At 40.0% G+C, this 19,648-nt stretch overlaps 1 protein-coding gene across 1 annotated transcript; it reads right to left on the reverse strand.

The window, feature by feature from the left end:
- Positions 1-1,083: 1,083 nt before the first annotated feature.
- On the reverse strand, positions 1,084-19,377 carry ncam3 (neural cell adhesion molecule 3). Its single transcript, XM_030071678.1, has 16 exons — positions 19,039-19,377; positions 17,308-17,379; positions 16,799-16,996; positions 15,952-16,089; positions 12,773-12,916; positions 12,344-12,461; positions 11,306-11,460; positions 8,984-9,117; positions 8,029-8,164; positions 7,701-7,868; positions 6,944-7,063; positions 5,407-5,534; positions 4,542-4,710; positions 3,646-3,838; positions 3,350-3,481; positions 1,084-2,145 (listed from the first exon to the last, which is right to left on the reverse strand). Exons 1-16 carry the CDS (start codon positions 19,109-19,111, stop codon positions 2,103-2,105), a joined length of 2,121 nt encoding a protein of 706 aa, XP_029927538.1. The 5' UTR covers positions 19,112-19,377; the 3' UTR covers positions 1,084-2,102.
- Positions 19,378-19,648: the final 271 nt, after the last annotated feature.

Below are 19,648 nucleotides of genomic sequence, written 5' to 3' on the forward strand. Positions count from 1 at the left end.
TGCAGTGGTGATGCGTGAAACGTGGCTTTCTCAAGATGTGAAAACATTTGAAACAAGAGCGACTCAAAGCTCTCAATGCACAGCAGCGTCATGGAGGACATCTAGTGTCCAGTGTCCAGTGTTGATTTTTTGTCCAATGACAGCTGACACACACCTTCATATAGTGGTGACAGCTCAAGATTGTTGCAAATCAGAGTTTTCTGTAGATCAGAGAGGCAATTGCACAATATACAGAACTTTTCCATAAGCTGGTGTCATCAGTCAATAGTTATCAGAATGTATTTTTAAGAAGGTCTTCTTTGGGATGTCAGTTTTAGACACCCTCATCAAACAATTTGATAGGAAGAGACTGTCAGACTAGGTTTCTGTTCATTTTTAGTCATCAGCAGCATAAATTCAGCTTTTATGACACATAATCTGCTCTCCCATGCCTCACTGAGTAGAAACCACTCTAGCAATCTGATTTTCTGTTTGGATAGTTACAACATATCAAAGCGTGAAACTGTTTTTCTCCTGTGTAAATGAATTCACAGAATGTGGTTGATAAAAATAGTTGATAAAAGAACAAATATCCACTTAATGAGCACAAATGACAAAAGACTGCTTTACAATGTCTATGTTTTTTTTTTTTTTTTTTTTTTTTTTTTATCAAATACAAAGATGGAACAATATGTGTATGTAGAAATCATTTCCAGTGTTCATCACAAAAATAGCCTAAAGCAAAATACTTCATTAGAACTGTCATGACACTTGCAAATACTGAACCCTGTGTCTCTGCAAAGTTACAGTAATAGATAGCAACAGGCATAAATACTGCTGAAACACACTTCATTGTTAAAACACACACTCTTTTTCCAGAGACAAAGTAGGAATACAGAAGTCATCAACTGTCAACATTTGCTCTCCTGCATTTCTGTTATTACATCATACACGTTTCCCAACCATTTATACCAATATGTATATATATGTATATATGTTTGTCTTGTTACAAAAGTGAATAGTTTTTATTACAGGTCAAAGTGTTTAATATTGGAATTGACCATTCACAAACTCTTACATAGATATGTTTTCTGACAGTGTGAATAGTAACAATAAATATCAAAGTAGGTTAGTTAAATGCTGCTGTGTTTAGTATAAGATGAATTGTCTTGTAAATGGTTAATGTTAATGCTGGTCAGTTTCAGAATACAGAATACAGTTTAATTTCAATAAATAAGACGTTAGGACTGACATAAGCCTCAGTACAACAGCCTAAATGATACAGGAAAAAATAAAGTACAGGAAAAATACACAACAGTGAAATGGCATTATAAACACAGACCTACATTTATGGACGCAGCAAAAGCTGTATTTACACAGGAAAAGAACTTTAAATGCTTATCCATTTGTAGCAGACTAATTTTACCATAGCGGCATAAACGGGAAATAATCCCATTCCAAAGGATTTCTCACCATTTAAAAATGCATGATTACTTTAGACAGAGTTATAAAATAAAATAAAATGTGTTCTGCAGTTAAAATGTAGCAGGTAAACATTTTATATATATTGCATTTTGAGGATCAGTGTATAGCATCAATACCTTCACCCTGTTCAAAAAACATCAAGATTACCCTTTACCCTGTCAAAAAAATATACTGTCTTTTGCTGTAAAGTAAAACTGTAATAGCAAAGGACAAAAATACAAATCAGAACAGATACACAGTTTGTCAATGAAGTTGATCTTGAACTGATTCCAATCCCACTCGGAGCAGACAGGACAACAAAATGACAACAGCTCCTGTCTACAGTCTGTACAAGACATGTACAAATGTTCATGTCAGCTGGACGCTGGGATGTTTGGACCTGAGGAGAGGACAGTGCCGTCAGGAGGGGCCCAACAAAGGCTCAGAGGGAATTTCAAAACAACCCACTCCCTGCTTTCATTCATCTCGACATTATCAGTCAGTAATGTGTGATATGCAGCTGGTTCAAGGACTTCTTTACTGGCTTCTCTGACTCAGTGTCTGCTCGGTTGTTTGGTTGATTGGTTAACTGATTGATTGCATGATCATATTATTGTTGTGTGACTACTTCTTCTATCTTGGTGATCTGGTTGGGGGCCTCATGCATCAGTCGTGGGCATGTCTCCGTTTGGTGGAGTTTTCCTGTGGGGGAAAAATAAGAGGCTATGTCAGTATCATTTTGGGATGAAACCAAAAGGACTGTACGCACAGAATTAAAAAAAAAAAAAAAAAAAAAAAAAAAGTCACACATCAAAGAAGACTCTCTGCTATAGTCCTCCAATTGATGCCTGAACAAGGACCACCTTGGGATACGATTATTTACACTATGCCAGTCAGACAAGTTGATGTATGTCAAGGGCCAAAAAATTTTGCAGATCTTTCAGTCTGTGTTGCACTGATTTTTACAGCAACAACAACAACATGCTTTCTTTCAGCTGTAAACCATCTTTGTCATTAATTTATAGTGATATCTTGGCTGCATGATGATCTAGGAGAGACAAGCAGCCTGGTTTAGCAAGTAATGGCCAATATTATGTAGTAATATAAACAATTTTATAATGTACTAGGACAGACTTTAATCAAGACGCTTCTTATTACATGTTGTATGACAGTGGAGGAGGAACTGATGTAGAGATAAACTTATAATTTGGGTTGATATCTGGCATTTTGAGATAATCAGCATCGTCCAATAACGTACTCACAAGGCCGATAAACAAAAAATCTGTGCGGAGAGGCATCTGATCCCCTGTAGACATTTATTAGTTGATGCATTTCTTTATTTAAAATAGGTCAGTCTACTTAAGCAAACAGACAAAGTAGGCAATAACAGTGTAAAATAAATGCAACATGATATTAGCATTTTATATTGGCCATTGGCTGCCCTGCTCTCTAGATATCGGCAACGACCATTGACAAATCCATATTGGTCATATTGGGATGGGGTTTATTTGACAGTCAGAGTAGAGAGAGACAGAAAAGGCAGGGGACAGAGGTCTCACTTCTGAGCCCAGACTGCTGCAGGCAGGGCTCAGCTTTAATAAATGGCACACACTCTACCAGGTGAGCCACTGGGGTGTCCCACTAAGTTTGCTTTCTAATATAATGTACAGCATGGCATACAGGAGGCGGGGCACCTACTCAGTGTTGGTCTGATGACTTTTGGAGAAACATCATGAAAACACAGAATCTGATGTGCCCACTGTATTACTTTGAGTGACCATCTAGAAACCTATGAACAAGTATTTCAAGTATTTCAGTGAGGGCACAAAGTGGGAACATCCTATCATGGATGTTTTGTGGAAATATTCCTTTCAGATCTCCTGTGCATGGGTGTGAGTGAACCTACTCGTATTTGGTGAGGGGGGCTTTGTCGCAGGTGACCTCTGTGTGATGCCCCCCCTCCTTTGTCTGTGTCTGAACCTCCTGTTGCTGTTGTACACTGTCTCTCGGAGTGGCTAGACCCTTCAACTTCAGTTCTCTGCAGCCAAAACACACACACACACACACACACACACACAAGTCTGAATTACTATACTTTGGATAATTTGCTGGCTTCCTAACAGTATACACCCTAAGTCTGGCCTGAATGTCTCAGTTACTTGCCTAACTGCGCATCCCAACCACACAAACAAACCTACCTACCCAATAGTTCCTTCTCCATCCTCAAGCGTTTTGAGGCCTGGCACTTTCTGCCCGAAGAGTTTCACAGCAATGAACATGAGCAGGCCGCAGCGGTTGGTGTAGCAACAGGTGGCATCTACCACCAGCAACAACAACAGGAAGATCACCATGACGATGCCAACCACGCCCCCTTTGGTCATGCCAGGTTTGACGACTTGGGATGAGAGGGGGGGGGAAAGAGGGAAAACTGTTTTTAATTGAAAATGAACTGAAATGTGTTGGAAATATCTGCATCATAACTAGGGATCTAATTCCTTGCACGTCTGCATGTAGACTACATCAGTTTGTGAAAATTATAGTTAAACTATGTATTTTGCAGAGCTATCTCTCCCAGAGATGTCTTGTATGTCAGTCAATTTCAAATTCTCTAACTCATTGTGCAGCATACTCCAAGTCTTGTCTCCCCATTTGTATGTGAAGTATATCCCAAACCAATATGCATTCACTTTAAAAATGCCAAATAAAAAACTTATGCCTTAATAGGCTTAATCATTGGCCAGAAGGCCTACTACCTCGCTGGCTACGGTGATGTTTCAGTCAGTGTGCTGACTGATGAAGAATATATGAATGGATTACATTGCACAAAAAGATTGACAATTTCAGAAAGATGCTTTAATATTCTTTTTGCTGCTGTTTGTTGAAACTGAAGATCAACTCCACTCTTAGAGGAAAGGCTCAAGTTTTTGGAATCTGCTCCATGGCAGGGGATTGAGAACTTTTTTTTTTTTGCCAGAGATTCAAGACAACCTGGGGTAAGTATGTGATGCAAAATGTATACTTTTTGGTTCAAGCATTCCTTTAAGTTGCTGGTGTAGCTACTGTGTGGAGTGGGTGAGGACTGTGTGTCCTGAGCGTACCAGGCTGTGGTGGGATGGTGAAGTTAAGCATGGCAGGCATAGAGGAGCCGTTCACATTGACAGCTATGACCTCCAGCTGATACTCTGAGTCAGACGACAGTCCTGGGAGAGAGACGGCGGTCGCATCCGACAACAGCTGCTTCTCCTTCCACTCCTCCCCCTCTGAGTCCTGGTTGAAGAGAGCGGAGGAGAGAAAGAGGGAAGAGGGAGAGAAGGAGGGAGGTAAAGGGAAAACAGAGGGAGGGATGGGGAGTATGTGTTTGATAGAGGAGGCAGGGCAAGAAGGAAGAAGAGAGAGTGATTTTGAGGAAGGAGAAAAGATGGGGAGTAGAAAAGAGAAGTAGTTTATACTGGAAGCTGTATTTTAAAAATAATTCTCTGAGGATTTAATGGATACATTTATAGGAATTCAATCAAAATACTATGCATCCCCACAAAACGTCTATATTGTATTTTTATGTGAGCGAGTTTCTGATTCTGATTTTTCAGCTTGAGTGAGTGACAGTTTATTTCACTTTTGACTTGTGTGTCCACAGAACACTGATTTTTTTTTTTTTTTTTTTTTTTTTTTTGGAGAATTTGATGCAGAAAAACGTGAAGGATTTGAAGTAAACATTAGAACCATTTTTGATGGTAAAACTTTATTTGGGGAGGTGTTCACAAGACGGACATAACACTATCATTGACACGATGTGGCAGCTTTTTCACCAAGTTTTTTTTTTATATACTATTAATATATTTAAGTTACTATACTTACATTCAGAATTTAGTTTCTTTTTACTATTGATTCATTGAACAGATTTGATTCTAATGAACCATAAGTGAGTGGGCACACACACACACACACACACACACGATTCCCTACCTGTCTGTATCGTATATTGAAGTGCAGAAGAGGACTCCCACCATCGTCAATCTGTTTAAGAGGGACAGTGAAGGTGTTGCCCTCTACTTTTATCTGATTGGATGAGAGCACAGGACTGTCTGGTTCACCTGGAGGTGGGAGGCAGGGGGCGGGGGAAGAGTGGTGATGGCAGAGAGACAGAGGAAAATAAAGAAAAGCACATGGAATTAATGGTTGATTAACAGATAAATCTTATTTCAGCATCATGAAATGGCCTCACAGAGATTAAAAACAAACAATCAAAGTGAAAGTGAGTTAGTGGGAGTAAAAGTTGCAGGTTACTACCCAAAACCTCAAACTGTGACAGATATTACACATTTTCATTGCCCTATCATGATGTTAACTGTATAAACTTTGACATATTTAGCAGCATCCATGGGAAAAATGAATAACTTTGTGATGGTAGCAGTTATAAAATGACATTGTTAGCAATGGAGTTAGCTGTAGAATCCAGGATCCTCAGCCTGACCAATATGGCCACCATTCAAATATAGCCGAAACCGTAATTGCAAGCACATTACCTCTGTATCCACCTAATGCACAATATAGGCTAAATACATGCTAAAGATGTATTTATTGACTGAGTGAGTACACAATTACAGTTCAATACGGGTGCTTTACCTCCTAGGAAGGAATGCCAGTGGATTGGATGATGTCATCAGCAGCATGAGTCAGCATCAGGCAACAGATGAAGATGTCATGGTAACGTCATGATGAAGGTCATGTGACAAATGAATAAGTAAATGAGCAATGGCACATGAGTAGAAAAGGCCTTGGTTAGTACACAGCATGTAAGCATACACACACACACACACACACACACACACACAGACATGTAAACATGCTGACTAATACATTAATGGATTCAATGAATGATGCACATCACACACATATAAATTTAAATCTGCATCATTTTTACCTTCATGCATACATACAGATACACATACACACTACAGGCGGACATAAACTGTTAAAGAATCACACAGATGACATGTGATATGGCCATGGTTAGGTGCCTAAACAGATTACTGTCATAATGTCAAATTTACAGGTCAGTGAGTGTTGGAGGTGTGTCTGAAGGTAATCTGGTCTGAGAGGAGGAGGAGGAGGAGAGGAAGGAGGAAGAAGAGTAAAGGCACTAGAAGGTCAAGAACTAGAAGATGGGATGGAAAGATAATAGGAGGGGGAGGTGGACTGGAGAAAGAAAAGAAGAGAAAAAGTGAATGGGGAAGGGATGAGGAAGAGAGGGACACGGAGGAAGAGAGAGAAAGAGGATGGTGAGGGAGAAAAGGATGACTAAAGGTTTTGTAAAGGACTGTAAAGGATTGTAAAGGTTGACACATGTAGAACGTATTTCTCTCACATGAAAACATGCACATGCTGTGTGTGCTGGTACTGTGACTGATAGTGTGTGTGTGTGTGTGTGTGTGTGTGTGTGTTTATAGTGTGTGTTGGCATCATGTGTTGGCATCATGTTGGTGGTGTGTGTGATACTTACGAATGCCCTGGGTACGGATTTTGTGTGATTCCGAGAATTCTCCCTGTCCAACTGCATTCACGGCAGCCAGACGCACTGTGTAGGATGTGTACGGCTTGAGGGAGGTGATAGCCACGGGATCTACACACACACACACACACACACACACACAAACACCTTTGGTTCAGTGACCTGAAATGTTATTTTTTATGTACTTGAGGTTTTGAAAGGTCAGATGTGTAGATGGAAAATAGTCCTTCCCACTCATTTCATTCTGTTGAAACCCAAATTCCAATCCAAAAATGAACAATGAACAATTTCAAGGCAGCGAATATATTTAAGATTTATGTTCAGCTGTCAAAGACTTCCATGGGTTAAAGGTGCACTGTGCAACAAAGAGAATCGCCTGAAGTGAGGAAAATTTAGACTTAACTGACAAAAAATATGGGAAAAGAACATCATCTTAATTAAGTTAGGTGGACAATGGAAACCACATAGACTCAACCATCAAATTTGATCCTTATTCCATTTTTTTTTTTTTTTTGTCAGCTGAGTCTAAATGATCCTCACTTCAGCCGACCCTCAGCAAGTTCGCATAGTCCACCTTTAAAAAAAAAAAAAAATCCTATTATTATTCATTGGTTGATTGACTGATTCAGTAATTCAGTAATGCATCTTCCCCCAAGACTCCCATTACATTTATTCACAGCAGGCTGATGGGACACTTGTGACACAGCTGCATAGTGTCTATTTCACTGAAAAAAAAATAAAAAAATACCTGAGGCTGGCACTGTGGTCTCCTCCCACTGCTGTGCTCCACTTTGCCTCCACTGCAGAGTGAAACTTGTGATGGGTGTTCCCCCGCTGATGGGCGGGATATTGAGGGAGAACAGGACTGAGGTTGATCCAGGAGAGACTGACAGGTGCTTCAGCTGAGCGGGCTGGGCTGGGGTGTGGAAAGACAAACATAAGGACGGGGAAAAAGCCAGAGAATATGATCGAAGCATCATATTTCAGCATTAGTGTCTATGCGAAACATAGTTGCTGCTGCTTTTCCTTCACTCGGCTCACTCACGCTCAGAACACACAGACACACAAATGCTCACTGAATATTGCGACGTCTCTTGATGCATTTCCAGAGGGACCGACAGCCATGCAGGAATACAGGCCGCCATCAGAGGGCGCCACCTCATCAATTATCAGCACTCCATCCACAACACGAATACGACCAGATGCAGAATCCTGACACAGACAGATCACACATCAGACACACAGTGTATTAGGGGGTCCTCACTGATCATTTTTATCCCCTCACAAAGTCTTCCTCTAGGCAATTAGTAGAACCTCATAGTAGACTGTGCACCAAGACAGTTACAATAACTGCATGAGTTCTTACAGTTTTAACATGGGGGATGTTTTTAAATGCAGCAGTTTGGACATGAAATAACAGGGAAATACAGGTGTTACTAATGAGTGAAAAGGGTCTATGAAATCATGATGGTTAACCCTTTGAAACCCATAGGTGGGCTTTTATCTGAATTTTGTTTGAATTTTTAAAAACTTTTTTGGTTGATTTTCTTGTATTTTTTTTAAATAAATGTTTTTTTTTCTTTTTAATTTATTTTTTTGCTGATATGTAATGTTTTCTTTTTTGTGGTGATTTTTACTTTTTGTAATTTTTGCCAATTTTAAGCTTTTTTTAGTTTAAGTTTTGGGGGGGTACTTTCATGGGATTTTTTTTTTGTAATCAAATATATCGAGTCAATTTGTTCAGGTTTCAAAGGGTTAGAGAAAGGGTCAGTCCTTAAGAAAATTTAAGAGTTGACCAAAGAGTTGTTGATCCACTAATAGAGCTGATATTCTAAATAAATATCTAAATGAATAAATACATAAATAAATAAATAAAAATTTAAAAATCTTACAGTGTTCAGTAATGCTGATGGGTGTGGTCTTATACAAACACTGGAATAACACTGATTTAGCTCTGAAAATGTTGCTCTTGCCAGCTATTCGTGTGTGTATGAGTTTATAAGAGTGTTTGCGATAAAGATGGTGCTGTACCAGTGTGTGTCTGCTGTGTTTGTTGATCCAGTGTAGCGCGGGCTCAGGATGGCCAGAGACATTACAGGACACATGCACAGTTTCTCCCACTGACACATGCTGCTGCTCAACACCCAGATACACCTCTGGGGCCTCTGAAAGACACACACACACACCATGCAAAAATCTCAACATTGCGTATTACACTTCGTCAGCCTAATAGCATAATTGCCTAACTCATATTTGAACATTTTTGGAAAACAAGAAAAAACACAATTTTTAGCAAACACATTGGTATTTTTTATTGAAAAAGTAACAGTTAGTTCATCCAGAACTGTGAACAAGATTGCAAAAAGAAAAAAAAACACAACATCAATTCCATAACATGAAAAACTGACTTAGGCAGAATATGCCATGACTTAGGCATTTTTTCCGTACACAGTAAATATGTGTGAATTCCTAAAAAATACAAAAATGCCCGTGCACAGCAGTAAGTCAAGGTGCCGGTACTGTGGCAAAAGGTAAACTAAAAGAAATGAAATATCTTCCCACTGTATGTGGTCATTTCTATATGTGTGAATTCATTTTCAGCTCAGAAAAATCTGTACTTAGAAATAATATAGAGCCAGTAAAACACCAAAAATTAATATTTCTTTCCAATTTCAGATCAATCAGTGAGATTTTATGGTGATTTTTATATTTTTCCATTGTCGCGTAATAGGAATACTGGATGTGTAAGTGGGGGTGGGGGAGGGGGGGGGTATGTTTTATTTAAAGGGCTATTTAGGTCGTCACCAAAGAAACATAAAGTACCTGACACATAAACTTTGATAACAATTTTAGTTATAGTAATTTTGTGGAAGTTTAAACTGCAGGGGTTGACCCCAAACATAAAAGATGTTCAAAAATGTGAACATAACAGGAGGGTTAATGATGAGGGAGATCATCGTAATACTGATGAGCCACTCTTGGTAGAACGTGTTTCATTGACTGCAAATCATTTCCTGACCCTGAAGCAGAAGAAAGTAAAGTGGTGCTGAGTGTTAACAGTAAATCATGTTAAATGAAAAAGGTTCACTGCAAAAATCTTACCAATTTGAAAGGGATTATGATCAATGTTTACATTTAATATGTAAAATTAATCATCATATTTACATTTTCATTTTCTTCTTCATGACTGCATATTTTAGGCTATGCGATAAAAAAACAGTGCATTGACAAGTCGTTTTGAATCATGTGCACTATTTTGCAGATGATGAATGAATTGATGATTAAATCAAATAATGCAAGCACATTCTTAAAATGAAAAGGACTTTAAACAAATGTATTTTATTTCAAATTGTAATCATGTTTTGCTAGCATTAGCTAGCTCTTGCACTACATTATATCTTGTTGCAGAAATGTGATTAAAAGTTTAAACACAGTTCCTAATCTCCTTGACTGAAAGTACATTTACTGTCTAGAAAGTTGGAGGAATAAACCAGCTTACCAGATGAATCAAAGAGAAGATGTAATACTTCACTTCTGTTCAACTTTTTTGTACGGTCAGCCATCTCTGTACATTGCGGCAAAAATGCCTAAGTCAAGGAGATGACTTAGGCAGATAGTGATTTTGGACTATAAAAACCATTCTGATAGGCTGAGGACGTAGCCAATAAGGCAGGGTGATGCATGTTAGGAGAGTAGAGTTAGGCAGAAATCTCAATTTGGCCAAAAAATGACTTAGGCAATTATGCTATGAGGCTGACGACTTAATACAAACAATGGGAAGCCTTACTTGCAGACTGACTGTAATATAAACTCTATTATCAGGATGCAGTGGTGACAAGCAAACAGCTGGACAATCCAAGAGAAACATAAAATTGTACCATTGTGTTTCTGCACATGCCATTCCAGCACAATCTGGCCTAATATCAACCGCGGCTGTGGGAAAACCAAGCTATAGTAAATAAAATGATGGTGTTTTTCTTTCCTGAGCTGAAAGTCTACCTAGTCATTTACATTTGGAGTGAAATCAATCATCCTTTGGCTTCAGAGGGAAAATAAACACTCCTTTAAAACATGTTTTGTCAAATAATCTCTTTTGTTGGACAGCAACCGGCCAACTAATCTGATCATAAGCCAGGAATCCAGAACGGCACATTCCTGCAGGAGAGAGTATACCGCTATCAATGACATATAATCATGTGTGAAAAGCAGATTTATATGTTTAGTTTTCCCTCTGCATCATGATTGTGCTTTTATATCTAAGTAAGAAAATGTATTGTTATTGTTTTTCACAGCAGCAAGGATGTTAAAAACTAATCCCAGCACAGAGCGAAAAAAAATTACAATAGAACCAACCAGAGACATGAAGCATGATAGTGGCACTGCTCTCAGATATCTTGTTCTTGGCTGTGCAGATGTACTCCCCATAGTCGCCCCTGGTAACGGACCGTATGGTCAGCTCACTGCGGTCCGAGTTGAACTGATGGCGTGAGGGGTCAAAGTTCACAGGCCTGGAAGGACGAAGTGCAGTTACTCTGGAGTGAACAATCATGTCAGTTTATATCCAGAACAATACCAGATGTGTAGCAGTGTGTTGCCCCGTTTACAGAGCTCGTAATGAATATGGAGAGAGGAAGCGGGAAGGAAAACAAGCGATGCCACAGAACATTAACAAAGCAGCCGAGGAAATTAGCAGGAAGTCTCTCTTTCTTTCTCTGTCTGTCTCTCTCGCAAACACACATACACCTCTCCCCTGAACACACACACACACACACACACACACAGACAGGATGGTATGCTCGGATGGTAATGCAGCGAGTCAGGAGCACTAGTGTAAATATCAACACAGAATGAATCAGATCTTTTTCCTGCAAAACATGAAGTGGAGGCCAGCTGCTCCTGCCTGCAGATTGTCCTAAACAAAGGGTTTTAATCGTAAAACTATGGTTTAGTCTTGAAATTAATTAATCAATTAATTAATTAACAATCTACATAAAAAACTGCAGATAAACCATAATTAAAAAGCCCACTTCCAAAACTAACTGCAATAAAAGATCTAGTCATTTCCCCAGTGTGTAATGATGACCAATATACACCACATATGAAACATCAGGCATGTTTGAAGATTAAAAAAAGTGTAGAACAAAACATTTATTACAACTGAAGACTAAACTACAATGTTTGCACTGTTTGACTAGTTGGATAAAATGAAAAATAAACAGATTTAAATGGTTAAAATAAATGTAAAATAACCACGACAAAAACTGTCATCTGTACGTGATACTCCATGTAACATGGCTGCCTCTCAAGAACAGTTTCTCTGGTTTTCTGTTCCTATAAACACGCACACACACACACTCACACACACATACACACATATACACACAGTCTTACATGGTCCAGGTGATGTTGGGTTTCGGCTGGCCGTCCACCAAACAGATTAAGGAAACACTGCTTTCTGGTCCAGCCATCACTTTTTTCTCCTCTTCTGTCAGACGTGCTGTCGGAGGAGCTGGAGAAGGGAGGGTTCACATTTTAGGCAAAAAATTAACTGCATTTTGCATAAGATAAATTGTTAAATGTTACTTTGTTTCCAATTCAGTGTGGTTAGAATTTTAGTTCTCCACCGGGATCTATCCTGTTTTACATCCAGAGATTTATTCTCATTATATCAAATGGACAGTGGTGCTCAGTTATCAGATGAGGGCTGAAATTCCTCGTCAAGGACAGTTTGACAGAGTGAACAGCAGGGATCAAACTGGTGACCTTCCAGTAGTAGAGGTGTTTGTGATCAGTGTATAAAGGTGATACTGTGATACTGACCATTGACGACCACAGAAATGGGGAGGTCCTTCGTAATGAGCCTTCCTTTGATCCGGCTCTGACACATGTACGTCCCAGCGTCATCTCGCTGCACCTTGGAGATATGCAGTGAGTTATCACTCAGCTGACGGATCCGATTTCCCCCTGTGTTATCAAAGACAGAGAGAAAGAGAGACAAAAAACAGATGGAGAGACAGGAGGATGGAAAGAGAGAGAGAGAGAGAGAGAGACGACACACACACGTGCAAAGTTATTTCTCTGCGTTGGGCTCCTTGTTAAGTAATGTTACTGGAGCTAGAAGCAGCAATAGCACTGCAGAGCTCTTTCCATTGGTCCACATGACAGACAGGGCATTTAGCGAAAGGAAGTCAACAACGGCTGCAATATTGCATCCCACTAAAAGACATTCAGTATAGATATCATATTTCTAGGTCTGAAAAACATCAGCTTTGTCTTTTTATACTTATGTTAGATTTTGAGTGCTGAATGATGTCAGGGGAAGTAGAAAGAGGATTATTCTCCATTCTAAGTGGATCAATTGTCTAAAACTCTTTCTTTGGCCAGTTATCTACAGTCAGTGAGAATGTACCTCAACGGCTCACTTATCCCACCTCACCCCACCTCTCTGTGTATCTGTGGATGTCATTACAGAGATCTGACAAAATAGTAAAACTACAATAATATCTTCATACATATCCATATGACTTTTCATGACATTGTCATTATTCTATTGTAGGAAAGCCCACCCTATCAAAATTTTCCCTTACTTGAACTGGAAGTGCACTTGATGATTGACATTTTGGGTGAATTTCATGAACCTTGAGCCGTTCAGTCTTGCATGACTTCAAAAACCCATGAGACTTCAGTAAAAATTAAAAAAAAAAAAAAAATGAATAAAAATAAATGCATTCCTGGAAAGCATATCTTTGTAAGGTGTGTCTTTCATTGGACAGCAGTGATGAGAAGACACAACCCTAAAACACGACATTCCCGGAAGACATCTATACATCGCAGCTGACTATTGTGGGTGAAGAGCAACCACTGTAAGTCCTTACATTCACTCAGATACAACCTGTTACTGCTGTTACTTATACATAATTGTTATCATTTTAAAGAGTAACAAAACCCCAAACCCAAATTTGAGTAAGGCCAGACACCTGGCTGTATATTGGCTGTGTCTAGTATGTTGTGTCTAGATGGTAAGCCTAGATGTAAATCTCTCACACACTCATGCACATGCACACTTGAGTCACCAAGTAGTGCTTGACTCTGTCCTAACCCTAAATCTAACCTTTACCTCAACCCTAACTGCAATTGCAAGAGTTTGAACTTACTTGATTTTGCAAATCTAGGGTTGCCATCTAGTCAGCACCAATGGCTGATCTTTTGTGCCAGGTGACATCACTGGCTTCAGGTGACATCACCTGGCAGCGAAGACCAGCCAGTACCAGGTGGACAATTCAGTAGACTGCTTTTACTTCACTTTTCACCATTACAGGTCAGGACTTACACACATTTCTAGTGATGGGACTTACGGCTCTTTGAGGGGAACTAAGGCTCTGCTCCTTTCATTCAAATGAGTCCGGCCTTGTTCAAAAGGTTGGCTGTTTTGGGGCTGCTTTAAATAACATTTTTGATTTGCAAATATTGCACTCGCTTCATCATTACCTTTATTGCTGACGTGAATCGAAATGCTGCTGCATTTTTGAGTCTGGCTCATTTTGTTTCTCTCTTTTTTTCCTCCAAACACATTGCACATTGGGTTGCATTAATGCCTGCCCCTACTCTGTCTCTGACTGGCTAGTACATATTGCTGCTCGTTGCCTCCCTTCGTTTAGGCTGGTTATGGTTACGGTGGTTAAGGTTAGGGTCGGGGTAGGGTTAGCCAATCAGAGGCACAGCAGGGATGCGTCTTCCTGGAATCTGTGTGGGCTTTGTGACTGTTGTAAGTTACTTTACATAAAGGCTGGGAGTGGTTTGGAGCAGGAAGTGAAATCTAGGGAAAGCGATAAAAAGAATGTCTCTCACACACAGCTCAGTTACCATCGTCCATACCAAAGAACCATTTAAAAGAACTGGATCATCCGCAAACATAACATCCTTACAGATTTGGGTCAGGTTATCCTCTCAGGTCCTATTTTTTATTCCACATCATTTATCTTTATTTCATTTAACACCAGTGGCATGCTTGATAACCTTTTACTTCATCCCACTGACCAGTTTGGGGAGGTTGTGGTACATTTATTCCAGCTGGGAACTGGAACATTCCTGACCTGAGGAGGACCTTAGGACGGTGCTGTCCTGAGTGGCTGAACAGTGGTGTCTGACTGTCCATGCCCATCATGTCTGTCTCCGCCTACCTGCTTGTCAGCATCAGCGTCTGGTTTCATTGTGCGTCCTCAGTGATAGTTCCAGCAGGCATATAGCAGCCACCTTGCCAGCTAATCGTCGATTCAGCTATAGCCTACAGCCAGCCAGCTATGCAGTCAGCCAATCAGCCAGCCAGTCAGGCAGCTAGGCAGCGCTGACTGGAGTAAAGTGCACTGCCAGACATTACAAGCTCATCAAGTGATTTTATCTTATAGGTCCTGTTTATCCTTGGTTTTAACATGCATCTCGGGTGATCAGAGTACAAGTGGACAGCGCTGAAATGTAAACAACTGCAAAGACGCATTGTGATCCAATCACTCAAACTACCTGCTGAGGTGATCTGGGACACATTTGACCACATAGCATTTGTTGTGTAAACGTTAATGTGTCCCAACATATCCCCAACAAGGACAAGTGTTGAGCTAAGACACTTTTAAGGCATGATCAACACAGATGTGCATGGTGATGTGCTTTGGGTCTCCACTTGTGTTCAGATCACCTGATATGCATGTTAAAACCAAGTGTAAACAGGCTGTTTGCCAGATGCATCAAGCTTCAAAGTAAACCTATGCAATGGCAGAAGCTTTGCTGCAAATGTTTTTCCATGGTAAAATTTTAAATGCAAATGAAACAAATGAGCCAAGTTAGAGTACTGCAATATGAATGAAATGTATTAAAACCAGCAAAGCTGACTGCCAGTGTCATTTAAAGATAAAATCATTCTCTTGGCTTGCTGTGTTTTGGCAGTGCACCAGAAAAACCCTCCGTACCGCAGTGGAGCCCCAGGCCCTGGGCGCTGGTGGTCCTACCATAAGAGGGGATCTGTCGCTGGTCTTTCAGCCAGTACACCTCCACCGCCGGCCGGCCAGTCACCAGACATGGCACCACTGCGTCCTGGCCCTCCAGAAACTCATGGTGGGTGTTGGTGTTGCCAAAAGATGGACCCTCTAGAAAAAGAAAATGGTAAGAAACATAATGTTTTGGTATCATCAACATATAATGAAGTTTGATTCATGTCTTCACATGCATGCTATGATGCTGTTTGAGCAGACACATTTTCTACGTCCACATGTATTTTTTTTGTATGAATTTATTTATCACATAGGATCCATTGTTTGCATCAACCAAGTGTACTTTGGATTGTATTTACAACTTTATATGTTCGTTAGGTTATATGAAAAACCTGCACCTTCCTAGACTCTGGACCACTCGCTGTAAGATACCCATGCCACACTGAAAATTTCAGTTGTGGAAAAGCTATATTATCATTGCCAAAAAACGAACTGTACATCCCTCATCAGTCTCTATTTGTTTATAGCGCCTGTCTGGTGAAACTAGCTTTTTAATGTTTTCCCTCCGGAACAATACTCAACTCCTGCTCCCTCCATCTCTCTCTTTCTGCAGAGAAACACACGCACATGACATTACCACACGTATTTTTCTTTTTTGTTTGGTTAAGTTTTTTATTTATTTAAGTCAGTGTTAAAGAGAAATAATGGAGCATAACAGAAACGTGGATATCTGTTTATATGCGCTAAGTCTGCCTGTTCAGGTGTGTGTTTGTGTGTGTGTGTGTGTGTGTGTGTGTGTGTGTGTGTGTGTGTGTGTGTGTGTGTGTACGTCTACAGTATGTATGTGCATGCAGCCAGTTCTCACCATAAACATAGATCTGGACTGAAACATCATCGTTGTGTCCACTGTCGAAGTCACACAAACAGATGTACTTGCCAGCGTCCTCCATTGTGGCATTTGCGATGGACAGTTTAGAGGAGGTCTCATCCACCTTGGAAATGATGTCATCATCAGTGATGTCCTCTAGGTCCTTTTGCCATGTTATAGTTCCCTCTCCACCCGCTAGGCCGGGGAGGGAGGGAGGGAGAGAGAGAGAGAGAGAGAGAGAGAGAGAGAGAGAGAGAGAGAGAGAGAGAGAGAGAGAGTACAATTAAAAAAAAAAAAAAGCAGTTAGAAATATTGATTATAAATATCAACAAACATTTCTTGTATCAAAGGTCATAAAAAAGGCATAAGTAAACAGAGAATTTAAAATAATGGATAAGCTACAGGAAGCAGGCTGAACATAGAGGGGATATGATGGAAAAATAAAATCAATCCAGTTCCTGTTTTGCTTACATCAAACCAATGGAAATGCTTTCAAGTAGACTCACCTTTGCAGAGCAGAAGAAGGGCTTCTCCCACCATCACATCTTGTTTACTGGTAATGATCTCCATCTTAGCATCTAGGAGAAGAGAGGAGAGGAAAGGACAGAGGAATAAAATGAGGCACAGGACATGAGGTCATGCAAAGTAAGTAGCTGTCACTATGGGGCTCATTAAACAATAGTAAAACAGACCAGAAACCAGACTTTCCATCTCTCCATCTCTTTTCTGTGTCTATAGTTTTTAACTTTATACATCCAACCATAAGGAATGCAACACATGATATTAACTCTGCTTTTACTCAGCAACAGAAAAAGCCTCTGTAAGCCCTTTAAATGCCTGACAAGACGGAAAGAAGGGGGCATGCAACATCATGAACTGGACGGAGGCACAACGCTGCCCTGGTTTTTCCATGATCAAATATCAGATCTGGACCGCATGAGGTTGAAATGCACAGAAACAGTGTACACTGAAGTGCAACAATTTAAAAATATTAACCATTTCCTTAAAGATATCTTGATTTTAAACACCACATACATAGGTTTTAACTGAAAGTTTACAGAGCAAATAAATGGGAAGCAAATCAATAATGACTAGTTTGATAACAACTCAATGTGAATGCACAGCAGCAATGCTGCTAATCAACTGATTTGATTGGTCTAGCTCAGTGTTTCCAGTGATTTACCACTCAATGGATGTGATGTGGTTTCTTGGTACAGATGATTTCACAGAAGTAGAGATGTAAGGAGAACTCAAAATTGACAGGAACTCATTGAAAATTCACATTTTCAACAGGATGTGAATTCCATAAAAATGGCAGATGCATATTTCTGTGGACATGTGGATGAATCATTTGTTATATTTCTTTACTATGGTCTAGAACAGTCCAATCTGCATTTGGTTGACAGGAAAACTTCAGTTTCAAAGCTATTTTTGAAAAAAGGGCTTGAAAAACCCCCACAGAGATCACGAGTATCCCAAGTTTCTCCAGATAAACTACTACACATGGAAATTTGACCCTCCGTCTTTTCACACAACATCATCATTTTTCCATGACACCTCACAAACTGGACTGACACCTGACAAAGGCTTGAAGACAGTTCACACTAAACCTTAAAATCACACCGTAATGTTAAGAAAATCCTGCTATCATTTTTCATGACTACAGAAGAAGAAACAGAAAAATGTGTAAGTATTAAGTTCACAGTGCCCAAGTGTAAGTCTGAATTGCTTGAAAATTATTTGAAATGTTAATATTGCGCAAAAGGCAAGAGAAAGTCATTTTTGAGCAATTGTATGATGGGCACATAATTATGCAAAGTAATTATGCATTTTGATAAATTATACCATTATACCACTCTTTGTTGGATATCAAATCTTACATATACAATTTGCTGTTTAAATATAGATTTAGATTTGATTTTTTTGTGATAAGAAACCCTATCCCAAAAAAAAAGCCTATAAAGACAGATAACATGTAGCTTTTCTGGGCAAACACCAGAAAAAATTCAGCAGCATCATGTCTATGACTTTGTTTCTACTGGCAAGAGAGAATTTGACTGTTTGCAGAGCAGCTCCTATCATTTTATACCATTTTTTATAGCCAGAAAATGGCTGTACATTTTCCCTGCTTAGATTACTTGCACTTTAAATGGATCATTATAACCTCATTGTCTTCTTTCAGCACCACTGTATACACTGTCCTTGCTACTGAGGCCAACTAGTTTTGATTTTCTTACCTGTGCCGCACACCTGAAGCAGCAGCAGCAGCAGCAGTGATGCTGTTTTCAGGGTGAAATCTGATTGGTCCATAGTCTGCACCTGGCTGCTGGGTTCCAATCCTGTGTAACTTCAGTTTGCAGCTCCAAAGTGGGTGGTGGGTCAGCTGAATTCTTAAATTTTACTTATTTAGTTTCAAATAGCCCTGTTTGATAAACTGAATCACTTTGCCTTAAATCTACAGCATGCATGCCAAAGCACCTGTTGAAGCCAATCCACATAGCATGACTTTGACAGGGCGAGGCGAGCAGCAGAGGTTATATAGGAGCCTGAGGGGAGAGGATGGGGGAGAGAGGGAGGCAGACAGACAGACAGCCACCGCCTAATCTCCCCCAAGCATCTCTTTCTGTCTCTCTCTTCCTCCTCCCTTAACCCCAACAGAGTTATGGTCCGCTGATCATTCATGAAAAGATTAGGGAGGAGGGAGATGATGACCGAACGCTGCCTCTCTCTCTCCTCCCACCCCTTTCCCCCCACTCTCCCTGGACTGTCCTTCCTGTCTCTCCTCACATCTCTCCCTCTGTCTCCAACTCTTTTTTTTCTGGTCCCTGTCTCTCTCTCCCCCTGCCC

The sequence above is a fragment of the Myripristis murdjan genome, chromosome 16, assembly GCF_902150065.1.
Source record: "Myripristis murdjan chromosome 16, fMyrMur1.1, whole genome shotgun sequence".
NCBI lineage: Eukaryota > Metazoa > Chordata > Actinopteri > Holocentriformes > Holocentridae > Myripristis > Myripristis murdjan.

Coding starts and splice junctions, on each gene's coding strand:
- ncam3 (XM_030071678.1), bottom strand. CDS start 19,111: ATGGACCAATCAGATTTCACCCTGAAAACAGCATCACTGCTGCTGCTG. Junction 12,917..15,951: donor GCGACAGATCCCCTCTTATG/GTAGGACCACCA, acceptor TTGATAACACAG/GGGGAAATCGGATCCGTCAG. Junction 2,146..3,349: donor GCCCCCCTCACCAAATACGA/GTAGGTTCACTC, acceptor TTTCCCCCACAG/GAAAACTCCACCAAACGGAG.